This window comes from Gobio gobio, assembly GCF_949357685.1.
Source record: "Gobio gobio genome assembly, chromosome: 13".
In the NCBI taxonomy this organism is placed as follows: domain Eukaryota; kingdom Metazoa; phylum Chordata; class Actinopteri; order Cypriniformes; family Gobionidae; genus Gobio; species Gobio gobio.
In genome coordinates, this window is record NC_137106.1 from 18,967,717 (window position 1) to 18,989,384 (window position 21,668).

The following is a 21,668-nucleotide window of genomic DNA, read 5'->3' on the forward strand; positions in this document are numbered from 1 at the left end:
AAAAAAAAAATCATTTTAATCATTTTTTTATTATTTGATTTCTTTTATTATGATAATAAAAATATATTTATTTTATTTTTACATTACAAAAATTAGATGAATTAATTAAAAAAGGTTTTCTTAACTTAAGGGGTTTGTTTCAACTGGGCGCTAGTATATTAAAAACATTTTCTCTGAACATTTCGAACAAAGTAAATGTACAGTAACACCAATTAACATACGCATAGTATGTACCAATCGTATATTAATCTCCTTTTGTGCAAGTAAAAAATTATTGATAATCTAATACATGTTTTATAATTACATTTGCTTATTTTAGTTTCATTACATTGCTTTTAGTATATCAAAGACCAAGATTATGAGACATGATTATCCAGAATGAGAAATGTTGATATTTTATCTTGAATATCCAGTTGGGACTTTCCCTTTATCCACAGTTTATGTAATTGTTTCGCCACGGAGAATCAATAATGGCCCAATGATGTCACAGCAGTATTGTTTTACACAGGCCTAAAGCGTGGTTATGGAGAGAGGCGGGGCTTGTATATCCGTGGGCGGATCATCATGCTCACCTTCTTCAAGGAATAGTAATCTGAGTCTTTCCATGAGTACCACACAATCCCATCAGGCCCCAGAAGATTCTTCCCTTTGGCAGAGTAACGCCCCCCCTGGTGGTCAAGATAAACACAGGACGCAGTTAAGATGGTCTGGCTCATATTTTATATCTGGGAATGATTAAATGTTTCCTTCATTTGTATACGACCTTATAATACACTCCGTTGAGGTTGGCAAAGAAGCACTGATGGTACCACCAGCCTCCGTGAGATATCTCAGCACAGATGTCACCTGTGTCTGGAGTGCTGAAGCTTTGCTTGTCATGGTACCAACCAAACGAGTCCTCAACTGTGCCACTGAATCCCGATACGTGGAGACGGTAGTGGTTGTCCTCATTCTCAATCCTGCCAAAGCAAGACGGTTATTTTTGCTTGAGTGGTTTACAAAAATGCATCTCATGTCACCCTTCTCATTGGTCAGTGCATCTGTAAGGACTTTATTTTCTTGTAAGAACACTTAAGAAATGAAAACAATACAAGGCAGCATTTCAGATCAGGTATAAAGGATGCATAAATGATTATAATTTACTATTAATAATTTTTATTTTAATATTTGAATATTTAAATATTTAATACAATATTGTGTTTAAAATGATTTCAAATATTTAATTACATTTAATTCATATTATTATAATATGGAAGCTTGTGTCCACCACAGAATTAACTATAAAAAAGCTAATTGCAACTTTTTTTTTTCTGAAAAAAATTATTGCAAGATTTAGGCCTGGTTTCACAGATAGTGCTTACATTAAGCCAGGATTAGGCCTTAGTTCAATTTTAAGTAGCTTTTATAAACGTGCCTTAGAAGAAAACATTACTGGCGTGCATCTTGAGACATATTTTAAGATATGTCAGTGCAAGTTGCTTTCAGTTAAAACACCTCAAACATGCATTTTAGTCTTGGACTATAGGCTTAAGCCTTGTCTGTGAAACCGGGGGATAAAGTCCGAACTGCAAGATATAAACTTGCAAAAAATTTGAATTGTGATATATAAACACTACAGCGAGGGGGAAAAAAGTCAGAATTGTGAGATTAAAAAGTCACAATTACCTTTTTTAATTATAAGTTTATATCACAAGTTTGAGAAAAAAGTCTGAATTTCTAGTTATAAATTTAGAAATGCGAGAAAAGGTCAAAATTTGGAAATTAAGTCGCAATTACCTTGTTTAATTACGAGTTTGTATCTCAATTCTGAGAAAAAAAGTAATAATTGTGAGATATGAACTTGTAATTCTAAGAAAAAAAGTAATAATTGTGCGAACTTGCAATTGCGGGATAAAAAGTAAAAAAAATTGCAGAAACAAGCTTCCATATTATAATTATTTTTATTATTATTAATATTATTAATTGTAATTATTTCTAAGCTTTCATATTATAATTATTATTATTCGTTTTTCTCATTTAAATGTATTCATAATATTTCATATTATTAAAATATTGTTAAATCATTTTATCAACTGAAATAAAATAAATACGTTTTCTTAGTTGAAATATTCAGACTATCTTTCCAAATGTTTACCAGAAGTTCTGGTACAGTGCGTGTTTGTGCTTGCCATTCCAGTCCTCGAGGTCAATGCGAAGGGAATACTCTCCCTGGCTGGAGATGTCATGGATGTGGTCATTTCCCAGCCAGAATTCGGCATGCAGATCTCCGAAGCCATCCCTGTATTCTGTCCATTTGCGGTTAAAGTTGACCTTTCCATCCTGCCGACGTTGAAACATGGTCCATCCACCTCCTGGTCCAAAGAATGGTTCTTTAATCTCAAATAACAGCCTCTAATGCTCATAATTTAACCCGTCTGTAAACACTTTATTAGAAAAAGGCGAACCTTGAGTCTCCATATCACAATAAACTTCCACTGGAGTCGATCCCAATGAGGGGACAACCGTAAAAATCCCAGATCGGTGGACTCCATTGTAGTACAGTGATGCGCAGTCGATTGGACAGTTTCTTACATGCTGAACCTCTGAGGAAATAAACATTAAATCAAAATCAAGCTATTGTTACAAATGTCCAAATATTTCAGTACTGAGTTCTGAGATGCCAGTGAATATAGTATTGTTTTTAACTGTGCATCAGTTAAAGGGACTGTTCACCCAAATATATAGGGGAGAGGGGTTGTTTTGTCCATCCAATAAAAGTCAGTGTGGTCCAGTGTTGTTTCATTTTATTTCAAGTTATTCAAAAAATCTTCTTTTCAGCAGAAAGTCATCAAGTTTGGAACATGAGCATGAGTAAACGATGACATCGTTTTCATTTTGGGGTGAACTATCCCTTTAATGATCTAAGAAAGATTTTCTCAAAATGTTACTTCCCTGTAAGCTCTTCAGTACCTATATTGCTGACCTGGGTGAAGGGTATCTTGGGCGCTGAGAAGCGGGCTTGTGCGGATGATATTGATCATACAGCCAGGATTGCGCCTCACGCGCTCTACTATCATAGTGAGGTTGCGAATCTGTGTTTGCATGTCATAGATGAGTGATCCGTGGATGTGCAGCAGCGCATTGGCCTCTTCATAGATCTGCTGCAGCGTGAGAAAGCGATGCTCTAAAGACGAGTTTATTCCATACTTCTCCTCGCTCTGCCAGCACAGAGAAATAACATTCAGCAATTCAAATCACAGTGTACTTTGAGGACAGTCAGGACACAGCTCATCTTTTGTTTGGACAGGAAAACAAATGGAAAACTAACACAGTTTAGCTTAATCTGGTAACATTGTTCATTTAGGGATCTGAAAGTTTTGTGAAAATGGTCAAAAATGCTGCCACTAACTGTCATTTTTAAGTTCATTTAGTGCCTTTTTTGAAGAAAGCGAATCAATGAATCATTTGAATTAACTGTGTAACTTTTTTTGTAATAAAAAGACATGTTTAAGTCAACAATGACCTAAGAAATATGTGAGATCTAAATGTTCTATAAAGGTCTAATTGAAATTGTCTTGGATGAGTAAGAGCACAAGCATTCTGTTTAAGCAATACTTGAGTAAAATACCCAAATTACCTAGACTGGGTAAACCCAGATTTGAATTCGCCCTGCAGCTCAGGCGGGAAACCTGTACATATTTCTATCCTGCTTCTGTTACAAGTTTGCAGGGACCAATCACAAACCGGCTTATCCACCTGGCGCGCTATTGGCCGGGTTAACACAATGACGGATAGAGAAGCAATGGAACGTTGGTCTGATTGGTTGAAGGACTATCCAATTTCGTACAGTCATTTGAACCAGAGCCATAGAAAGTTTTTCAACGGCTCTAATTTGAACTATGCCCGTTGATCACGCTTCTTGTGGTCTGATTGGTTGAAGGACTATTCAATTTCGTACAGTGTCATTTGCAGTAGAAAATACAGAGCGGACTCCCCAGACCAATGTTCAATCTTAAAAGATAACAAATGACCAACAATACTTCAAAACAGCAGAAGACTAACAAGAAGCTTCTTTACTTAAAATGTATTTTAACATTGTCAACATGGGAATTATGAAAGAAAATATAGGTCATTTCCGCTTCAGTATAAAGGCCAAACAAACTACATTGTTTGGTGTTGCTAACAACAGTAAGAAATACATATAACAGCTTGTGCATATTGTGTTTGTACAGGAATGAAAAGCATTGTTGGCAATGAAAAAACGAGGTGCTCAAGTTAAAAAAAATTCAAGTTTTATAAAAAGCTTCTCTGGACACTAAGGTCTATTTTTTGCATTACACTGCAGCTTTTCCATTGTTTTACTATGTAAACATGCGCTAGATGGATGTGTTTGACTCTTGTGCTCACGTCTCGCATCTTTTGCAGCTTTATTGTGTATGATAAAGCATTCTAGGGCTGCATCTAACTCCACTTTTCGACATGTACTCGCAAACTTCCGTAAGCACTTCCTCTCGGGAGAATCCCCACCGCCATTTTGAAGTCTGTTCAACTTCGTGGATGAGGGAAGTTTATTTTGATGGACGATTTTGACCGAGGGAACGCGTCTAATGTGCTCACTACTGATCATGTGTCTATGGGACAGGTTCCAGCTCTAATCCAGTAATTGATCAGGGTTAAGGAGGCATTAGTACAGAAACAGTGCACTACCAAAACATTTGTCTCTGGGTTCTTGAAAGGCTAAGATGGAGTGCAAAATACAGAGGTGTAGCACAGCTGTTAATATGTAACGTGATATAAAGATACTTTGCTAAGTAAATAAACAATGAAAATGAATTGAATCATCTCAATTTGTAATAATCCCAGGTTGCTATGGTCACTCAGGTTTGTTTGTGCATTAAACTCATGGCCATGAGAAAAGGATGTCTTTCCCTCAACATAGGACCTCGAAGCCACGACTTCAGGATGTCGTTACCTCGACAAAATGATTTTGTGGCCACAACATATTATGTTCCCACGATGTAATGGTCACGACAAAACAAAGTAAACTGAACATGTCCCTTCTCGTTCACTGTATCGTTTAACTCGAGTGCTGCATTCTGAGGCTGCGTTTAAGGCCTTGTTCCAAATGGCACCCTAAACACTAGCAGACTTCCAATGAGTCCACATTTTCGTGACTTAACGCCGCTTTGACTGTCGGGAAGAAGTCTGCTGTGGAGCTCGCACCATAGCAGGTTCAGCAAAAGTGTGCGTCGAGGACGCATATCGACCGCAAAGGGGGCGCTCGCAAGCACTCTTCTGAAACCTAAAATGGCAAATGGGACACCGTACGGTCTTGTAGACTTAACGGACATGCGCACGTGGCAGCCATTGTCCACAAGAATGAAAGTGCATATGAAGTGTACCATTTGGGACAGGGCCTAAGTCCAATTTTTTATTCCCTTCCCTCGCTAACTTCCCCCCGTCTCGTTCACAAGAATGTACGTCATTGCTTATATTGCACAAGTGCTCACTACTAGCAGAACCCTTGAAATGTGTTTAAATGGAACGGCCTAAGCCCTTGATCACTTGGAATCCCCAAAGCTGATTTATTATTTACAGTTTTTTTATCCTTAGCAATTTATATTACGCACCATTCTATAGGCCTGTATATGCTTGGGCTGTTCAATATTTTTTTATATAAACAAATATGAATTATGACTATATTAAAGCCACAATATGTAATTTTTTGCCGCTAGAGGTTGCTTATTCAAAACAAAAGCGTAGCTTGATTTCGCAGAGCTTTTATTATAGCTTGAGGGTCCATCAAAATAAACTTCCCTCGTTCACGAAGTTGAACAGACTTCAAAATGGCGGTGGGGATTCCCCCGAGGGGAAGTGCTTGGGGAAGTTTGCGAGTACATGTCTAAAAGTTAAATGCAGCCCTAGAATGTTTTATCATGCACAATAAAGCTGCAAAAGATGCGAGACGTGAGCACAAGAGTCAAACACATCCATCTAGTGCATGTTTCTTTTTTTTGCGTTTTTCATACTGTCCCAACTTTTTCTGATTTGGGGTTGTAAAAGAACAATGAAAAAGTAGCGCAGTGACCCTTAGGCTATAAAATCACAATATGTGCCAATATTGCTCTGGGTGTCATGAACCAAGAACTGTCCAAGAACCGAAGAATCCGTTTTTAGAACCCATCGGCATTTGGGTGCACTCAGAAATGACTCATTTCAACTTTAAAAATATAGAATGTCATGAGAAATATATGATGGAAAGAGGAAGGGGCTTCTCATACTTGCTAAAAGCCTGTAGCTCTTACCTGCAACTCCAGCACTTTGATGCGATGCCTGTGATTCCTCAGCTCCTCTTGAAGCTCTGAGATGGTCTCTTTCAGGTCCTGCATCTGCTGCTTGCGTTCTTCATTCTCACGCAGCCAGTAGGAGACCTCATCTGTACAGCGGAACATGTCAGGACACCGCTGTTCCTCCAGCTGGGGTAACGTGGCTATTAAACGACACTGTCCATTTGGCATCACTTCATTGCTGTATTCACCACACTGCATTAGGCCACTGCTAACTCGATGTGTGCTAGTCTGAGAAGTGTCTGTGGATTTAGACTCTTCAACAGCATCTTTGGATTTGACAACAAGAAAAAGGGCCCATGCTGCCCAGAGTAACAAAGCATACAGCAGAGACAACCTCATTCTGCAAAAGACTGAAGGGCTCCAGAAAAGTAAGGACTAGGGAGTGAAATCCTCATCAGACCCTGAAATCTGTTTGGGTTCTCAGACTGGTAAAGCTTATTTCCTCATGGTTTAATGCTGTCACAGGACCTCTCCGGAGCAGATGGGAAGTAATTGAGATCCTAAACAGATTGCCACCCAGCATTCTGTGTAAAGAAATAATAGAATCAATAGGTAAATTATGTGACTCTTATTAACACAAAAATACATAGATATGCAATTCATAAAGACTATATCATTTTCAAATTAAAATTAATTTTGATTTTTGGGGTATAATGTCAAAAATATCAGAGTGAGACAACTGTCCTATATCATGATATAAGAAAAAAGGCTCATGAAAATAATGACATTTCTCGTAGTTCAACATAATCTTTTATTATTTCTTTAAAGACCTCCTGTGGTGAAAATTAAGTTTTTTTTAATGTTGGGTATATGTCTATGTGGTGATTTTAATATGCTTAAAGAAAAACCATGTGCAAATTCATCTGTCACTGCTGAGTATTTTCTACTGAAAGGCACAATATGTAAGATTTTTGGATTAAAATATCCAAAAACCACTAGAACAATGATATATATTTTGTTGACTTTTGTACTTAAATTATCCCAAATGTTTCCAAGAATGTTTAAATCCAGAGAAATAGCCTAATCAATTTTAACCAGGACACGGACCGTGTCCGTGCATCGCCTATCAGTGACATCATACCTGCATTACCCTCGATTTATGGTTTTATTTGGTAGAAACCATGGAAACACCAAATACGCTTTAATATATTATGTGTTTTATTAGACAGGTGAGCAACTGTTTGGATACATACATCGACAGAAAACGAATAATTGTTATATAGCTCAACACAGTTAAGTCTTTATTGTTTTAATCTCGTTTTCTTGATTTACAGCGAGTAGCCTACCATGTTTTACCATGCCTAATATCGATCTATCTTACTACAGAGTGCAAGAAGTGTCTCATAGTAGTCGCTGAGCGAATGCACAGAGTAGCATTATAACAACTTACAAGACACTCAAATAATGTATGTATCTAATATGATAAAACAGCACTGTTACGCCACATACACATGAACGGAAGAAGCAGAAGCGGTCGTCTTTGGCATTATAAAAGCTCTGCGAAATCAAGGCATCATCAAGCTACGCCTTTGTTTTCAATAAACGAAAAATAACATATTGATATTATTATCGAAAAATTACATATTGTGGCTTTAAAACTGCAGTGTCTAAAAAAACACGGTTTTGCTCCGCCCGTTTACTACCATGATAAATGTAACCAATCAGGGCAGGCCCATACATGCCTTTTACTGACTTTCTACGATGTTCAAAGCGTTTTTAGGATGCTGATTTTTAGAAGGCTCTGTCTGACTCTACGATGGCGAAATGAAACAAGGTTTGTGTAATATTAGCAACATATGATTAGCTGTTTGATAACGTAGTCAAGCCTAAGGCTAAGCATATCAATTACTGCATGTGTTCGATGTTGTAGAGAGTAATATAAAACGCACTAGCCTACCATTCTGATACTTCGACCCTGTATAATTTGCTCTTCCTCTTCTTCTGAATCAGTTTAAGGTTCCAACATTTATTGCAGAATTAAACCAATATTTCCATTTTGTCATTGTGTTGCGTAGGCTACTTGCGTTTACTAGTTGACCGAACGATCAGGTAATTTATTCCGAGCTGGTGTGATTGAGTGAGGCGGTGGCTAATTTGCATACGGTAATATTATATTTGAAATGTAATGCAATGCAGTTTGTAAAAAGGGTATTTCTGTATTTAAATTTACATTTTCCATACCAAATGTGCAACTTTTGGAGTAAAATGCTATTTTGCTATTTTCTACACTAGTTTTAACATAATTTAAACATATTTTAACGTTTTATAAGTTGGAAAATGAAAATGTATTACAGAAATTATTAGATATGTAAAAAAATGTAGCAAAATGATAAATGTTATTTTTCTTAATTGCATTTACACTCACATAGACACGATTGTATTTTTATTAAATGTCCCACAGTGAATGTAGAAAAAATCAATGTGGAATTGAAAATGCAACTAGTGTAGGAAATTAATTTAAATTATATTATTGAATTTGAATTAGGATTTTGCTCCAAATGTTGCACATTTGGTATGGAAAATTTAAATACAGAAATACATTGACATTTTGCATATTTCAAATTGATTGCATCCATACTACTAAATTAAGGGTGTAGAGACTTTAAAAACATTCAAACAAGCAAATTATTAATTTGTAAAAAAAAAGAAAAAAAAAAAGAAATCAGGTTGTGAGTTAAAAGCACCATACAGAAGCATGCAGAAAAAAGAAAATAGGCCATTAAGTCTCTGAAAATGTCACAAAATAGGTACGGTTAGGTTGTAAAACCTGTGGTGCAAGTGCAATTGATAATAATAATAATGTATACATGGTGTGTGTAAGGAAATATGGAAAAGTGTGTTTATCAATGAAGAATATTTTTCATGATTCCTGAACATTTATAAATGATGTGAAATTACAAATATGAGCTAGAAGTAATATCTTGACTTTAGAGTAAAGTAGTTATCTGCGTGCTATTATAGTCCATTCTAATGAAAGGTAAATGATTCTACATTCATATCTTATAATGGTACCGGGCCTAGTGTGTACAGCGTACAATTGTGTAGCCTAGCAGTCTTTATAAGAACTGGTTTAACAATAAATGCTGTTATTTCAACATTCTTATTTGAATAGTGTGATGCAGATTTTGAAAGAAGATTGTTTAATGTCAAGCATTTTGCCCTCAAAGTGCATTAAGAGATCATTAGAGGTACAACATGCCCTTCAACATTGAGGGGCACTGGGAACGGCACGATCATGTCAGAACAGATGCAACTTTACAGATGCACACATCATTCACGAGCATGCATCCTACAATTCCAAAGGCTAAAGTAAAATGTGCAATGCCAGCAAATGAAAAATAATCAAATGAACAAATAAGATAAGAAAAGTTACCTTTCGCCAAACAGGCAAATCTCCTTGTCATTAGGAATGTGGCAAGAAAGTATATCCCTTTCACTCACTCACTGTTGGTTGGAAATGCTGTCCTACGAACAGTGTTACTATGGGCTGACAGACATCTTATCCTCTAAATCTTCTCTAATAGGATTACATTCACTGTGCAGTGTGGGTGAATATACAGCCTGTAAAATATATGCTTGGTAATTTTACTTATTGTTAGTTGACCTGGATGTTGGATTTTCCCTAATTAAATATCGGTCTAAATATCCAATATCTAAATATGTGATTTTATCATTGACATGACTACTTTTTTTAACACCATTTATTATGTTATTTGTTATTAGTAATAATAATTGGCATTTATCTGAGACATGTAATTTAACACTTGTTTTATTTCATTTAAAAATACAGGAGCAAAGCTCACACACTTTAGAATCCGGAACCTCTTTTTTTTTTTTTTTGTCAGTGTTTCATTTCTAAGATCTCAAGTTTAAAATGTATTTTGTGAAACAAATGGTTTCTGTTTAAAAGTGGATTAAGGTGCAGGAATAAATTTGCAAGTTGCTGTTTAAGACATAAAATAAGTTTAAAAAAATGGACAGTAAAAACTGGCAGCTATATTTTCCAGAAGATTTTACTAACATGCAAGGTAGCAGTTTGATGTCTAATATAATGATAATATAACAATAATAATAATATAACAACTGAACTAAATATATTATTAAAGAAGAATTATTCAATTATTTGTGATTGTAAAACACTTTTTTTTATTACATTAAAACAAATTTTTTACTTAAAATATGCATGTTGCATAGTCAAATGAATAATGTAATGAATTTTATTGTATTTATAACATATGTTAATAAAATAAATATAACAAATAAACAAATATAAGATATTATATATATATTATATATATTATAAATATACTGTCATTTTTGGCATAAATACAGCAATAAGACCATGTGTATATACTGTAATTCCATGATTTTATGTGTTGTAATTGTCTGCTCAGCTTAATCTGTTACTGGCATTCATTCATATCAAAACATGTTTATGGTGAAATTATGAGCCTTTGTTCTGCTTCTACCATAAATTGTTAATACACCCAGATGGCTTAGATGGCTTCCTTGTTCAAATCCCTCACCTTCCAATTCATTTCAACATAAGATTAGCACCTGTGTGCCCTTACACACCAAAAAACACATGCCCTATAATTGATTTGAAGTGCATTTAAACCTTTAATCACCAAAGTCATGTAAACTGACACGTATGCCCTTAAACTAAACGAAAAAGACCATTATGATTTGATAAACCAGACATCAGAATGAAGATATCGCCCTAATCCTGCACTCATTCATAACTGACTTTTCGCTGTTGACTGACAATCTTTGATGGATTACTCATCTGTACCATGCATGATGCGCCGGGGTTTCCAACCTGCACCACCCATGGCCTTGAGGAATTGACGCACAGGTAGCTTATAAAAGACGACTAGATGAGGGTCTCAGACATCAGAGTCAAGCAAACGCGCACATAACCAGACAGATCAGAGAATCTCAGGAGAGAAGAACTTTGGTCGGCGGACTTCTTTCTGTACAACAGGTGGGTAAAACATTCATGCGGTTTGTGTTGGTTTTTGCACTTCTAACAATGCATGATGATTCATGTTTATTTTATTACTATAAAGTATTATTTCCCAGACATGCATTCTGTTCACATGTTCTTTGAATTCTGGTGTGCAATGAAATGATCCCTTGAATAACTTTTGTTCATATTTTCCATGTTATTCATATTCTGTTCTATCAGATATGGTGAGGGCAGTGAGGATGTTGTGTCCTGCTTGGCTCTTGGCTCTGGCTGTATTGTGTGCGGGCGGCTCTGAAGTCAGAGCTCAGTGCTGGGAAAACATTCGATGCAGAGACCTCACCACTGAGGAGAGCATCTTGGTGAGTTGCAATATCCCTTGCACGACTGCTTTTCAGTTCACAAATTCAAATCTTGCTGTGGGTACTTCTTATTGATTATTAGGGGTGCTTGCTAAGGCAAATATCACCTAACACTTTGGCACCGCAATACTGAATCAAGCGGCTTGTTGAAAAGAGGTGTGCTATTTTTACCTAGCAAAAGAAAGGACAGCAAAACTCAGAACACACCCTAGAAGCCACTAAATATAGTAATAGGTATCAGCTATATTTTTATGGAGAAGAAAAAAAAAAAAGTATTAATGTCAATAATTTAGAAACAGAGAGTATAGGGGATATTGTAATATTTGTAGCATTTTTTCTTTTATTTTCTATTTCCCCCACCCAATTTTTTTTTCATTAGATATGTTCTACCTTTAAATAAGGGTAACCCCAAATAACACAAATTTATCCGTGTATTATTTTCAGTAATATTGTGTATTTTTACTGGTCTTGTAATTATTTAAATGCCCATGCTTATTTACAAGTTCATAATCTTATTTTTGGGGTCTCTTATAATACATTTGATTTAGAGATCATGATTTACAACAAGTGTTTTTTTTTTTGTTTTTTTTTCCAATACTGTACATTGCTGCTGCACATCTGCCTGAAACACTGAAAATCTGAAATCGCCCCCTAAACCCTCAATCACTATTCCCTATGTTAGTTCACTAATACAGTTCACTTGAAGGAGTGAGCGAATTACACGGCTGTACACTCGTTGTTGCGGTGCAATGTGGGATTGAATGAGTGCACTCGATAATGTCCACTATGGTTTCGGATAGCATTACAAATGGCTTCCCTCAAATAATTTATGCGGTTATGCGTTACTTAACTTACATATTCTGTAAATAATATTGGATCGCTTCTAGTTTAGGTCTGTTGTATGTGCGACATGAATAAATTAGCTGTTTTACTCAAGATAACTTAACTTAAAAGGAGCGAGTAAAGATGAGCATAACCGATGTAGCTCGCATATGCAGATTGATATCTAAATTCTTCTTTTTTCTTCTTCTTCTTCACACGAACATTTAGATATTTAAATAGAATTAAACGCCAATAACAAAGGTTAGCTGATTACATTAAAAGTCCATATCGCTGTCAGTTCATACTGCTGTTAGGACACATTTCAAGGTAGGAAGGCATCAAGGGTCGTCCGAATCCAATCTAGCTTCACTTCCTGCCTCCTGAGAGACCTTCATCTGATCGATTTTTGAAGGCAGCATAGATGTGTCCTTCGCTGCCTTTGATATCCCACAATCCTATGCGTTCCATTTGGTGAAAGTTGAGCTAGAAAAAGAAAGATGGCAAAAAGTTGCGGTTGCTGGTCAGTTTGTTTGTAAATGTATATTTTTTTCCACTTCTGATGTCATTTCTGTCGCTAAATTACTACTGTAGTAATCAAATATTTGTTTAGTTTTTACCAAAGCTCACTTTATTTTGCTGTAGATCTTTAAACGGTTGCGCTGCCTCCGAAGTCTGTCTGAAATCAGTTTCGTGAGGTGCCTTCGTGCGCTTATGCTGCCTTACAAGTCATTACCTGATAAGGCAACAAGTCAGCTGCCTAGGTTTTCGGATGCCACCTTTTTCTCTGACAAGTGATGCAATGAGCCCAGGTTTCCGGTTTGGTCATGCAACGTTGTTTTCGTTCCAGTCTCTTTAAAGCCCACCTTACCGAAAATCAACCAGCAGTATTAAGGTGCGTTCAGACCAAGCCTGCCGCACTTGTGTTGAAAACTGAAGCGTAAACTTTTTCCTAAAGATGGCTTCTGTCATTTTAGGCAGTTTTTATCACACTGATTTCATTTCAAGTGTTTGTTTTTTTAAATAAGTTTGGTTTTAGTTAGTTATTTTATGCTATAAAAACGGGGAGTTGTCACGATTGAAAGCTGAGATTGACAGCTTTTCTGAGTGAAGTTGTCACTGAAGCACTAAGATTGGAGATTGGAGCTTTAGCTTTGATTTCTACATTTCCAAAACTGTCTATTTCACACCAACATAATGAATTGTTCTGCATCTGCGAGAGTCTGGGCACGCTTTTGATATCGCGGCTCTACTTCCTGCTCTCTACTGCGCAGACTCAGTCCCAAATCTGTGCAAGATGTCAGCGCCATATTCGGACGTTGGCGGCTTCACTTTTCTTCAGTGGAAGATAGTGAAGACGTGTCATCCATATTTTTTTACGTTCTATGGTTCAGACCAATTAGCCTACTGTAGTTACGATATTTTTTTTTTTTAAATCACGTCCTTGTAGAACTCAATTACAGCTTGTAAACTGGGAATTTTCGGAAAGCTGCTACTTGTACCACCTGACCACTGCAGATTTATTTTGCCATTGATAGTGTTTGCATAGAAACGCATAATTCCCAGTCCGATATATCTATGTGGACATTGGTCAAATAAAATAAATGCATAGCTAAAGAGTGCCCTTTATATAGCTTCTCTGATTTGTCTTTTTGTATTTGAAATTTGCTGACAAAGGCATGACCCAAATGTTGTAATAATTTACTGTTCTTAAAGCTTCACTTGCATTGAACATTTTTAATTCTATCGTTTCTTCTTGCTTTGCTCTTCCTAAGGAATGCATACAGCTATGCAGGTCTGATCTGACAGATGAAACGCCCGTCTACCCCGGAGAAAGCCATTTGCAGCCTCCCTCCGAGCCGGAGCAAAATGAGGTCCTCACACCACTGTCCCTAGTTGACCTCGCAACTGCTGAGCAAATGGACCCAGATTCCAGCACTCGGCATGAGCACAAGCGCTCTTACTCCATGGAGCATTTCCGCTGGGGAAAGCCAGTGGGCCGCAAGCGTCGGCCCATCAAGGTGTACACGAACGGCGTGGAGGAGGAATCCGCTGAGGCTCTCCCGGGTGAGATGAGGCGGGAGCTGGCAACCAACGAGGTCGACTATCCCCAGGAGGAGAACGCTTTAAATCAGCAGGAGAAAAAGGACGGCTCCTACAAAATGAACCACTTCCGTTGGAGCAGCCCGCCTGCTAGCAAGCGCTACGGAGGCTTCATGAAGTCCTGGGACGAGCGCAGTCAGAAACCCCTTCTCACACTCTTCAAAAACGTCATAAACAAAGAGCACCAGAGGAAGGATCAGTGAGGGGATTTGAATGGGACGGGTGGAGAGGAGTTGATGAGTGGGTCTTATCATGCATAGTCAAACAAAAGCGGGTGGGTGATGTTACAAATAGCACTTAATTCTTGATGCTTTAGAGTTTATTCGCATTGTATTCAACAATAAATTCTGAATTCTGTACATAGAAATGCTGTGGTGATTAAATACTGGTTTAGAAGCTAAAGGAGCAGCAGTTTTAGATTATTTATTGAAATGTATTATACTGTAAATTGAGAATGTGACATAAAACGATTGTTTCAAGCTGAAAAATTGTTCATTTTGAAACAAACACACATCAGAATCATTCAGCAGTATGTGCAGTTGCCAATAAAGCTATACACACAGGTCAGACTTTGAATTCATAAAATTAGTCTTTAATTGATATTCTTATTATTCACACCACATATGTACATCACTTAATGATTTCATGTAGGCAAACATTCACAGAACACAGTTCTGAAGTCATATCCGTTTGCAGTGATAGTGTCTAAACACAGGTTGACTAATTACAATCCACAGTGTTGTAATGATCTCACTGATTAAAAATTTAAATGAAAAAAAAAAGATAAAAGCACAGACAAAACACCCAATGCATGCAGCAGCTGACAAGGAAAGACTAAACTTTGATTCTTGATTTCATACATGCAAAATCACCTCAACATGTAAGCGTTCTAGAATATTCCATCAGTTGAACATCATAGCCATATTGACAGAAGATAAAACCAGCTTGTTTTTATGCTTGTAAATAAATTCAAGGCAAAAAAAATAAAATACACCAACCTAAAAAATTACTCAAGAACTGTGAAAAATACATGGGTTTTACGAAGAAAAAAAAAACTTTGTGACAACACATAACACCATCAAATTTTAGACAAGAGCACGTCAAGATGAAATTTCACACAACATGAAGTATATTCGGCATACACCACATTTACACAGTGAGCTTTAAAGTGCTGCGATTAAATCTGGGAGAACAAGTTCTTGACATATGTAACCCCTCCGGTACTACTAAAGACCGCAGCCTCTAGCGTCATTCGCTAGTGCGCCTCTTGATGCCAGGGGAAGAGGTTTACTCGCACAGCTCTTACTAGCTGGCCTCCTTACACTCACCCCCCCTAAACCTCAGTTCCACCCGGGTCACGGCACCAGTGTAACTGGTCCTACTCACACCGCTGCGAGCGGGATTCGAACCAGCGTCATCTGCATGGGAAATGGGCACGCTAACAGGGATGCTAAAGACCGCAGCCTCTAGCATCATTTGCTAATGCGCTTCGTCAGGCCAGGGGAGTGAGGTTTATTTGCAGCACAGCTCTTGCTAGCTGGCCTCCGTTACACATAAACCTAAAATGATTTATAAATTTTTTGCAAAAGGAAAGGAAACACTGTACAAGCGACAAATTAATCGCATATCATGGCAAAAAAGGGAGATTATTGATCCCTTTAGACCCATTTGGGCATTTTGCATTAAAAGTGTGGTCACATTAGCGAAACTTCAGCAAAATTTTGCGGGCCCATTTTCAATACTGTATGTAGTGCCGCTTAGTTGTCCCTTCCAAACCAATCAGCTGTATATATTCGTAAATCCGGCGAATATGCTTGTTAAATGTTGAACAAACTTGAATTTGTTGTGTAATCCTTGTGGACATATGTTTGCCTATTGACATGACTGAATTTCGCATTTCACTGTACAAAGGTAAGCGGGATTGCACCTTAACTTTAAAAGGGACCTTCATTTTTTAAATACAAATACATTGCATTTCCCAACATAAGCTGTTTTCAATTTCTAAATTTTCAAGATTGAATTCTCCATGCCGACCAACAGAAAGGTTGACCTTTTTTTGCCCGAGAAATTGATAAAATTTCATTAATGTGATTTTGTTCACAAAATTTTGCCAAACTTTTGCTACCGTGACCATGTGCCTTAAGAAGTGTTATCAGTTCACAATTTACACAATCAAACAAACATTACGCAAATTACCCTTCACCTATTTCTACAGATGTAGGAAACTGCAGCGATTATATATAATAATAAATGATGATACAGGACTGACTTTACTATGCAAACATTTACTTTCTTACACACAGTGTCATTAAAGGTATACTCCACCAAAAAATTCACACCCTCCTGCCGTCCCAGATGTTTATGACTTTCTTTCTTCTGTGGAACATAAACGGTTTTTAGAAAAATAACCCAAGTAAGTCCATATAAAGCAAGTGGATGGGTACCGTTGATATTCAAAAACTATTCAAAACAAACAACAGTGAGCCATATTATGTTATTCAAATATTTTTCACACACACCTAACGTTTTTCTTCAGAAGACATCGATTCATCGACTGGTGCCGTATATCACCATTGTGTTCTTTCTGCTTGTTTTTTGAAGCGTCAACTTTATGGGACCCATCCAAATGCATTATATGGACTTCTCTAAAATCTCTAAATTCCACAGAATAAAATCATGCATATGGGGCAGCACGACAAGAGAGAATTTTCATTTGATCCCTTTAACCATCAGTTCTGATTGTAAAACTGCATTCGGTTGAACTGGAAACTTACTATTTTATGCATTTCTTCTTCAGCTTCTATCCAAGAGTTAAAATTTTGTAAATTCAATAATTATTGCTTTAAATACAACTGTTATTGCAGCATGTAGAGACGTTTAAACATGCAAACAAAGCTTGTATTTAGCTGAACTGTTTTGAACCCACACATTGAAAAAGTTTTTGGAAACATCAGGACATTCTTAAACAAATGTTCTTAACTTAAGATACAAAATTTAAGGCAGCTTTACTTTTTAGTAGTACAAGAAAACCAATCACTTGCTCTGAACAACAGACTGAACAACAGACTTTCTACGCAGACAAGATACGATCATTTGTCAATAAATTCTGCCCTTTTTCATCTAGACTAAGTGTTTAAGTGCATATTTAACCAACATGGTATATTCTCTTGGTTTCTTTGTCTTTGTTGGCATAAATAGACCTCAGGATAAAGTACAGCCATAATCCTCATCTAAAGTCCGATATTACACTAGACCAGTGTTTCTCAACTGGTGGGTCGCAAGACCATTTTGAGTGGGTTGCGGAGTGTGCAGTCAAGGAAACAACAAACGTAATTCTATGTTTTTCTGATGTGAGACTTTAGTATCTGATTTAGTATCTGCGGTCAGATGAGATGTTGTCAGGCAATGTGTCGGTGTCATTATTCTAACATTTATTTCATAACGAAATAAAAATTCTCACCTCAGAAAAACAAACTTTTCTGTTTTATCAGCCGTTAATGCTTTGCTCGTAGCGCGCAAATGCGGCTGTGTGTGCAGTATATCACTTATCACAGAAACTATAAGCATGCAACATCGTAGTTATGTTGTCAATTAGTAAGTCATGAAATTACAAAAAGTACCAATAAATTATGTAACAGGTACTTTGTGTATAAGCTGCAACGGATTTGCATGCAAATATAATGTTCATTCTATTCATCAGGATCAATGTCCATATGTTTCATCAACAGTTCATGTTAGTATTGTGTATTTACCATGGTAAATGTTGTTTCCGTAACCACAAAATGGCACTTTATTTTCACTTTGTGTTATTTTGTATGTTTTACTTTCGGCGGCTTGCTTACTTATTGTATTAACAAAAAGTAGTTTAGGACTGTTATTTAATAGCCTTTTACTGTTTATTCATCAGTATTAGTCATATTCTTACAATTGATGTGTGTGTGTGTGAGTAAAGCAAATATAAAAGCAAATGTATTATGATTTTATAGGCTAATTGTGTGTATATAGACATTTTTTATATACTTTTTTTAGGAATTTGACCTAATTGGGTCACAGCTTAATGACCACGGGACAATGTCGGAGCCATGGCCAAACCAGTTGAGAACCACTGCACTAGAGGACATGGTTTAGAAGACATAGTTACACCTGGACATTGAGAAGGAGTGATAATAGTGAGATGAAAACAGCTGTGTGCGGTGACTGGAACTCCAGGGTCTCTTAGTATACACAGAGGTCTGGAAACGTCATTTCATATACGGGTATGGAGCGGGTCCGGCCGTGACCGTTGCCGACAGAGCCAGACGGACTCGGCGGAGGCCTATTCAACCAAGAGAGAGAGAGAAAGAAAGATGAAACAGATGTCAATCACATGAGACAGACAATACAGCATCTTTTTATTGTAGTCGATTCATACTGTTTGTATTTTTATATGGATATTACATATATATTGTCCTTTATGAACAATTGAATGTTTAGGAAAGCTCATTTACAAACTGTTACAGAAGATCATGTACCTGATTGTGATTTCGAAGATTTGGTTGAGTTTATTCTGCAATAAGGAAGCCTACAAAAAAAAACAGTACAGGTGGAGAGTTCATGCACAATGTAAAAAGAAATGAACAGATGTAGGAGCTGAACAGAAGAGCTGTGTTTGTGTTTTCTGATGATAAAATTAGAAATAGAGGACTCACCCTGGCCCCACAGTGGGCTGCAATCTCCTCAAATGGAGCGGTCTGAAACCTCTCCACCACCTGCCTTCTGCGCTCTCTCTCCAGCTCCTCCACATTCACGCTGTCTACTGAACACACACGCGCACACACACACACACACACACACACACGGGTGATTATGTGCTAACTGCCACAGACCAGGGTGGAAAATGGTCTAGAAAAAAGTTTAGTTACATTTAATGATATTACTACTAACAAAAATGTTTTTGTATCATGTCTTCTCCAGTCATTTGTGTTTACTGAAAAGGATTATTAATCATAATTTATAGAAATCATTAAAGGGGGGGTGAAACACTCATTTTCAGTCAATCTCATGTCAATCTTGAGTACCTATAGAGTAGTATTGCATCTTTCATATCTCCGAAAAGTCTTTAGTTTAATTATATGTATAAAAGAAAGATACGCTGTACCGAGTCATTCCGAAAAAAGCCTAGCGGCTGGGGGCGTATCGTTCGGGCGGAGCTAAAGAATGACGAGCGCGCGCAGCTATTGCGTTGATCTATGCATGTTTACATAGAAAAACAATGGAATCGATAGCAAACAACATAAAGACATTTGAAGCAGTTTTACTCACCGCCTGCTACCAACACACGACCGTGAACCTTAATCGCTGGGATTGCTCCATCTTTTAGCATTAGGCGTGCTACAAATCCGGAGTTGAACTGTACCTTGTTTATAAACCATCGTCGCCGAAATTCAGGGTAAAAACAAACACTTGCACAACTCCGTTGCTGCTCCGGAAAAACATGATTGTCTTGCCATGACAACCAAAAACATGCATCTTTGGTGACATTGTTGATTTCGTGAAGTCCTGTGACTGCAGCGCAGCCGGCTTCCCTAAAGCGTTTGCTCTCTCGCTCTAGTCGCACACGCGCCCATCCGGGAGAAGAGCCCGTACGGCCCGTACAAGGACATTCCGCCCCATCTGACGTCACATATACCCATACTCGAAAAAAACTTTCCGAAACTTATGAGAAACCGGAAGGAGTATTTTTGGCACAGAAATACTCCATTAAACGTCCCAAAAATGTTTTGAAACTTTGTCCATGTTTAGGATGGGAATCCAAGTCTTTAACAGTGTAAAAAGCTCAGTATGCGTGAAACAGCATTTCACCCCCCCTTTAAAGGACAACTACACGTCGTTCTAAACCCGTAATTTACTCATCTTCGGAACACAAATCTTGACATCCTACGCAACTACTACTTTCAATTCCAGAAAGGTAGTAAAGAAAAAAAAAATCCAGGTGCAAACAAAGTATTCGCGGCGCTTCATAAAATGTACGTTTAAACCACTGGAGTCACATGGATTAGTTTTATGATGTCTTTACTACCTTTCTGGGGCTTGAAAGTGGTAGTTGCATAGGCTGTGAAGTGTGAATGGAGGGACAGAAATCTCTAGATTTCATCAAAAAGACGTTCATTTGTGTTCCAAAGATGAACGAGTGTCTTACGGGTTTAGAACGGCATGAGGTTGAGTAATTAATGACATCATTTTCATTTTTGGGCAGAGAGACAGAGAGACATTTCTAACAACACTAAAGACATCATTATAAAAATTACACAATAACGTTAAAAAGTTTGGTCTGTAAGATTTTTTTATGTTTTTAAAAGAAGTCTTATGTTCACCTCGGCTGCATTTATTTGATCAAAAATACAGTAAAACATTTTTAAAATACATTGATTTCTGTGATGCTAAAGCTGAATTTCCAAGCATCATTACTCCAGTATCACGTGATCCTTCAGAAATCATTCTAATATGTTGATTTCCTGCTCAAGAAACATTTCTCATTATTATACATTTTGAAAAAGTGATACTTTTTCAGCATCCTGTGATTAATATATATCTCAAAATATGTTTTTGTAACAACGTAAATCTCACTTTGGTCAATTGTTGTCACTTTTGATCAATTTAATGCATCCTTGCTGAATAAAAGTATTAATTACTTTAAAAAAAAAATCATACTTAACCCAAACTTTTGAATTGTAGTGTACTTACAATGTTAATGCAAGTCAATTTTAGAAGCATGCAAGACTTACCAATGGCTTGCTTAAGAGTTTCAAATGTTATTTGCTCTGCAGTGGATCTCTGTAAGGATACAGATCATAGATGAAAACAATATAGCTGATAGTAGAACCAATTATCTGAGGTGGATACACACACATACACAGTGTAATGAAGATATGTTACCTGTTCTTTCTCTGGACTGTTTCTAGAATCCATCTCTAACTGCAGAGAAACGGTGTCTCCAATGCTTTTTCTCTTGGAAAGCCTGTCTTCATCTGAGTTACAAAAACAATATTTTTTTGTACTATGGAGAATCCCAGAGAAAAAACATCTCAGCTGCACTCTAATATTAAACTA

The 21,668-nt window shown here is 37.0% G+C and overlaps 3 protein-coding genes across 8 annotated transcripts in view; 1 reads left to right on the forward strand and 2 right to left on the reverse strand.

Annotated features, from left to right (window-relative positions):
- Nucleotides 1–80: 80 nt before the first annotated feature.
- On the reverse strand, nucleotides 81–9,802 carry LOC307135811 (fibroleukin). Its single transcript, XM_079832490.1, has 7 exons — nucleotides 9,703–9,802; nucleotides 6,285–6,853; nucleotides 2,963–3,197; nucleotides 2,445–2,582; nucleotides 2,135–2,351; nucleotides 764–959; nucleotides 81–668 (listed from the first exon to the last, which is right to left on the reverse strand). The coding sequence occupies exons 2-7, from the start codon at nucleotides 6,666–6,668 to the stop codon at nucleotides 522–524; spliced, it is 1,317 nt and encodes a 438-aa protein (XP_079688616.1). The 5' UTR covers nucleotides 6,669–6,853; nucleotides 9,703–9,802; the 3' UTR covers nucleotides 81–521.
- A 1,717-nt stretch (nucleotides 9,803–11,519) lies between these two features.
- On the forward strand, nucleotides 11,520–14,782 carry pomca (proopiomelanocortin a; the record flags this gene model as incomplete). Its single annotated transcript, XM_079832907.1, has 2 exons — nucleotides 11,520–11,657; nucleotides 14,252–14,782. 2 exons carry the CDS (start codon nucleotides 11,520–11,522, stop codon nucleotides 14,780–14,782), a joined length of 669 nt encoding a protein of 222 aa, XP_079689033.1.
- Nucleotides 14,783–15,144: 362 nt separating this feature from the next.
- Nucleotides 15,145–21,668, reverse strand: part of efr3ba (EFR3 homolog Ba) — a 28,984-nt gene continuing 22,460 nt past the window's right edge. For 3 of the 6 annotated variants that reach the window (XM_079832654.1, XM_079832653.1, XM_079832656.1), the window contains exons 18-22: nucleotides 21,495–21,586; nucleotides 21,344–21,392; nucleotides 19,268–19,371; nucleotides 19,091–19,140; nucleotides 15,145–18,894 (exon numbers count right to left, since the gene is read on the reverse strand). In XM_079832654.1, coding sequence (XP_079688780.1) covers nucleotides 18,795–18,894; nucleotides 19,091–19,140; nucleotides 19,268–19,371; nucleotides 21,344–21,392; nucleotides 21,495–21,586 — 395 coding nt within the window. In that variant the 3' untranslated portion in view covers nucleotides 15,145–18,794. Of the gene's footprint in view, nucleotides 18,895–19,090; nucleotides 19,141–19,267; nucleotides 19,375–21,343; nucleotides 21,393–21,494; nucleotides 21,587–21,668 lie in introns of all 6 variants that reach the window. The other 3 variants (XM_079832655.1, XM_079832657.1, XM_079832658.1) reach the window with 1 other exon arrangement.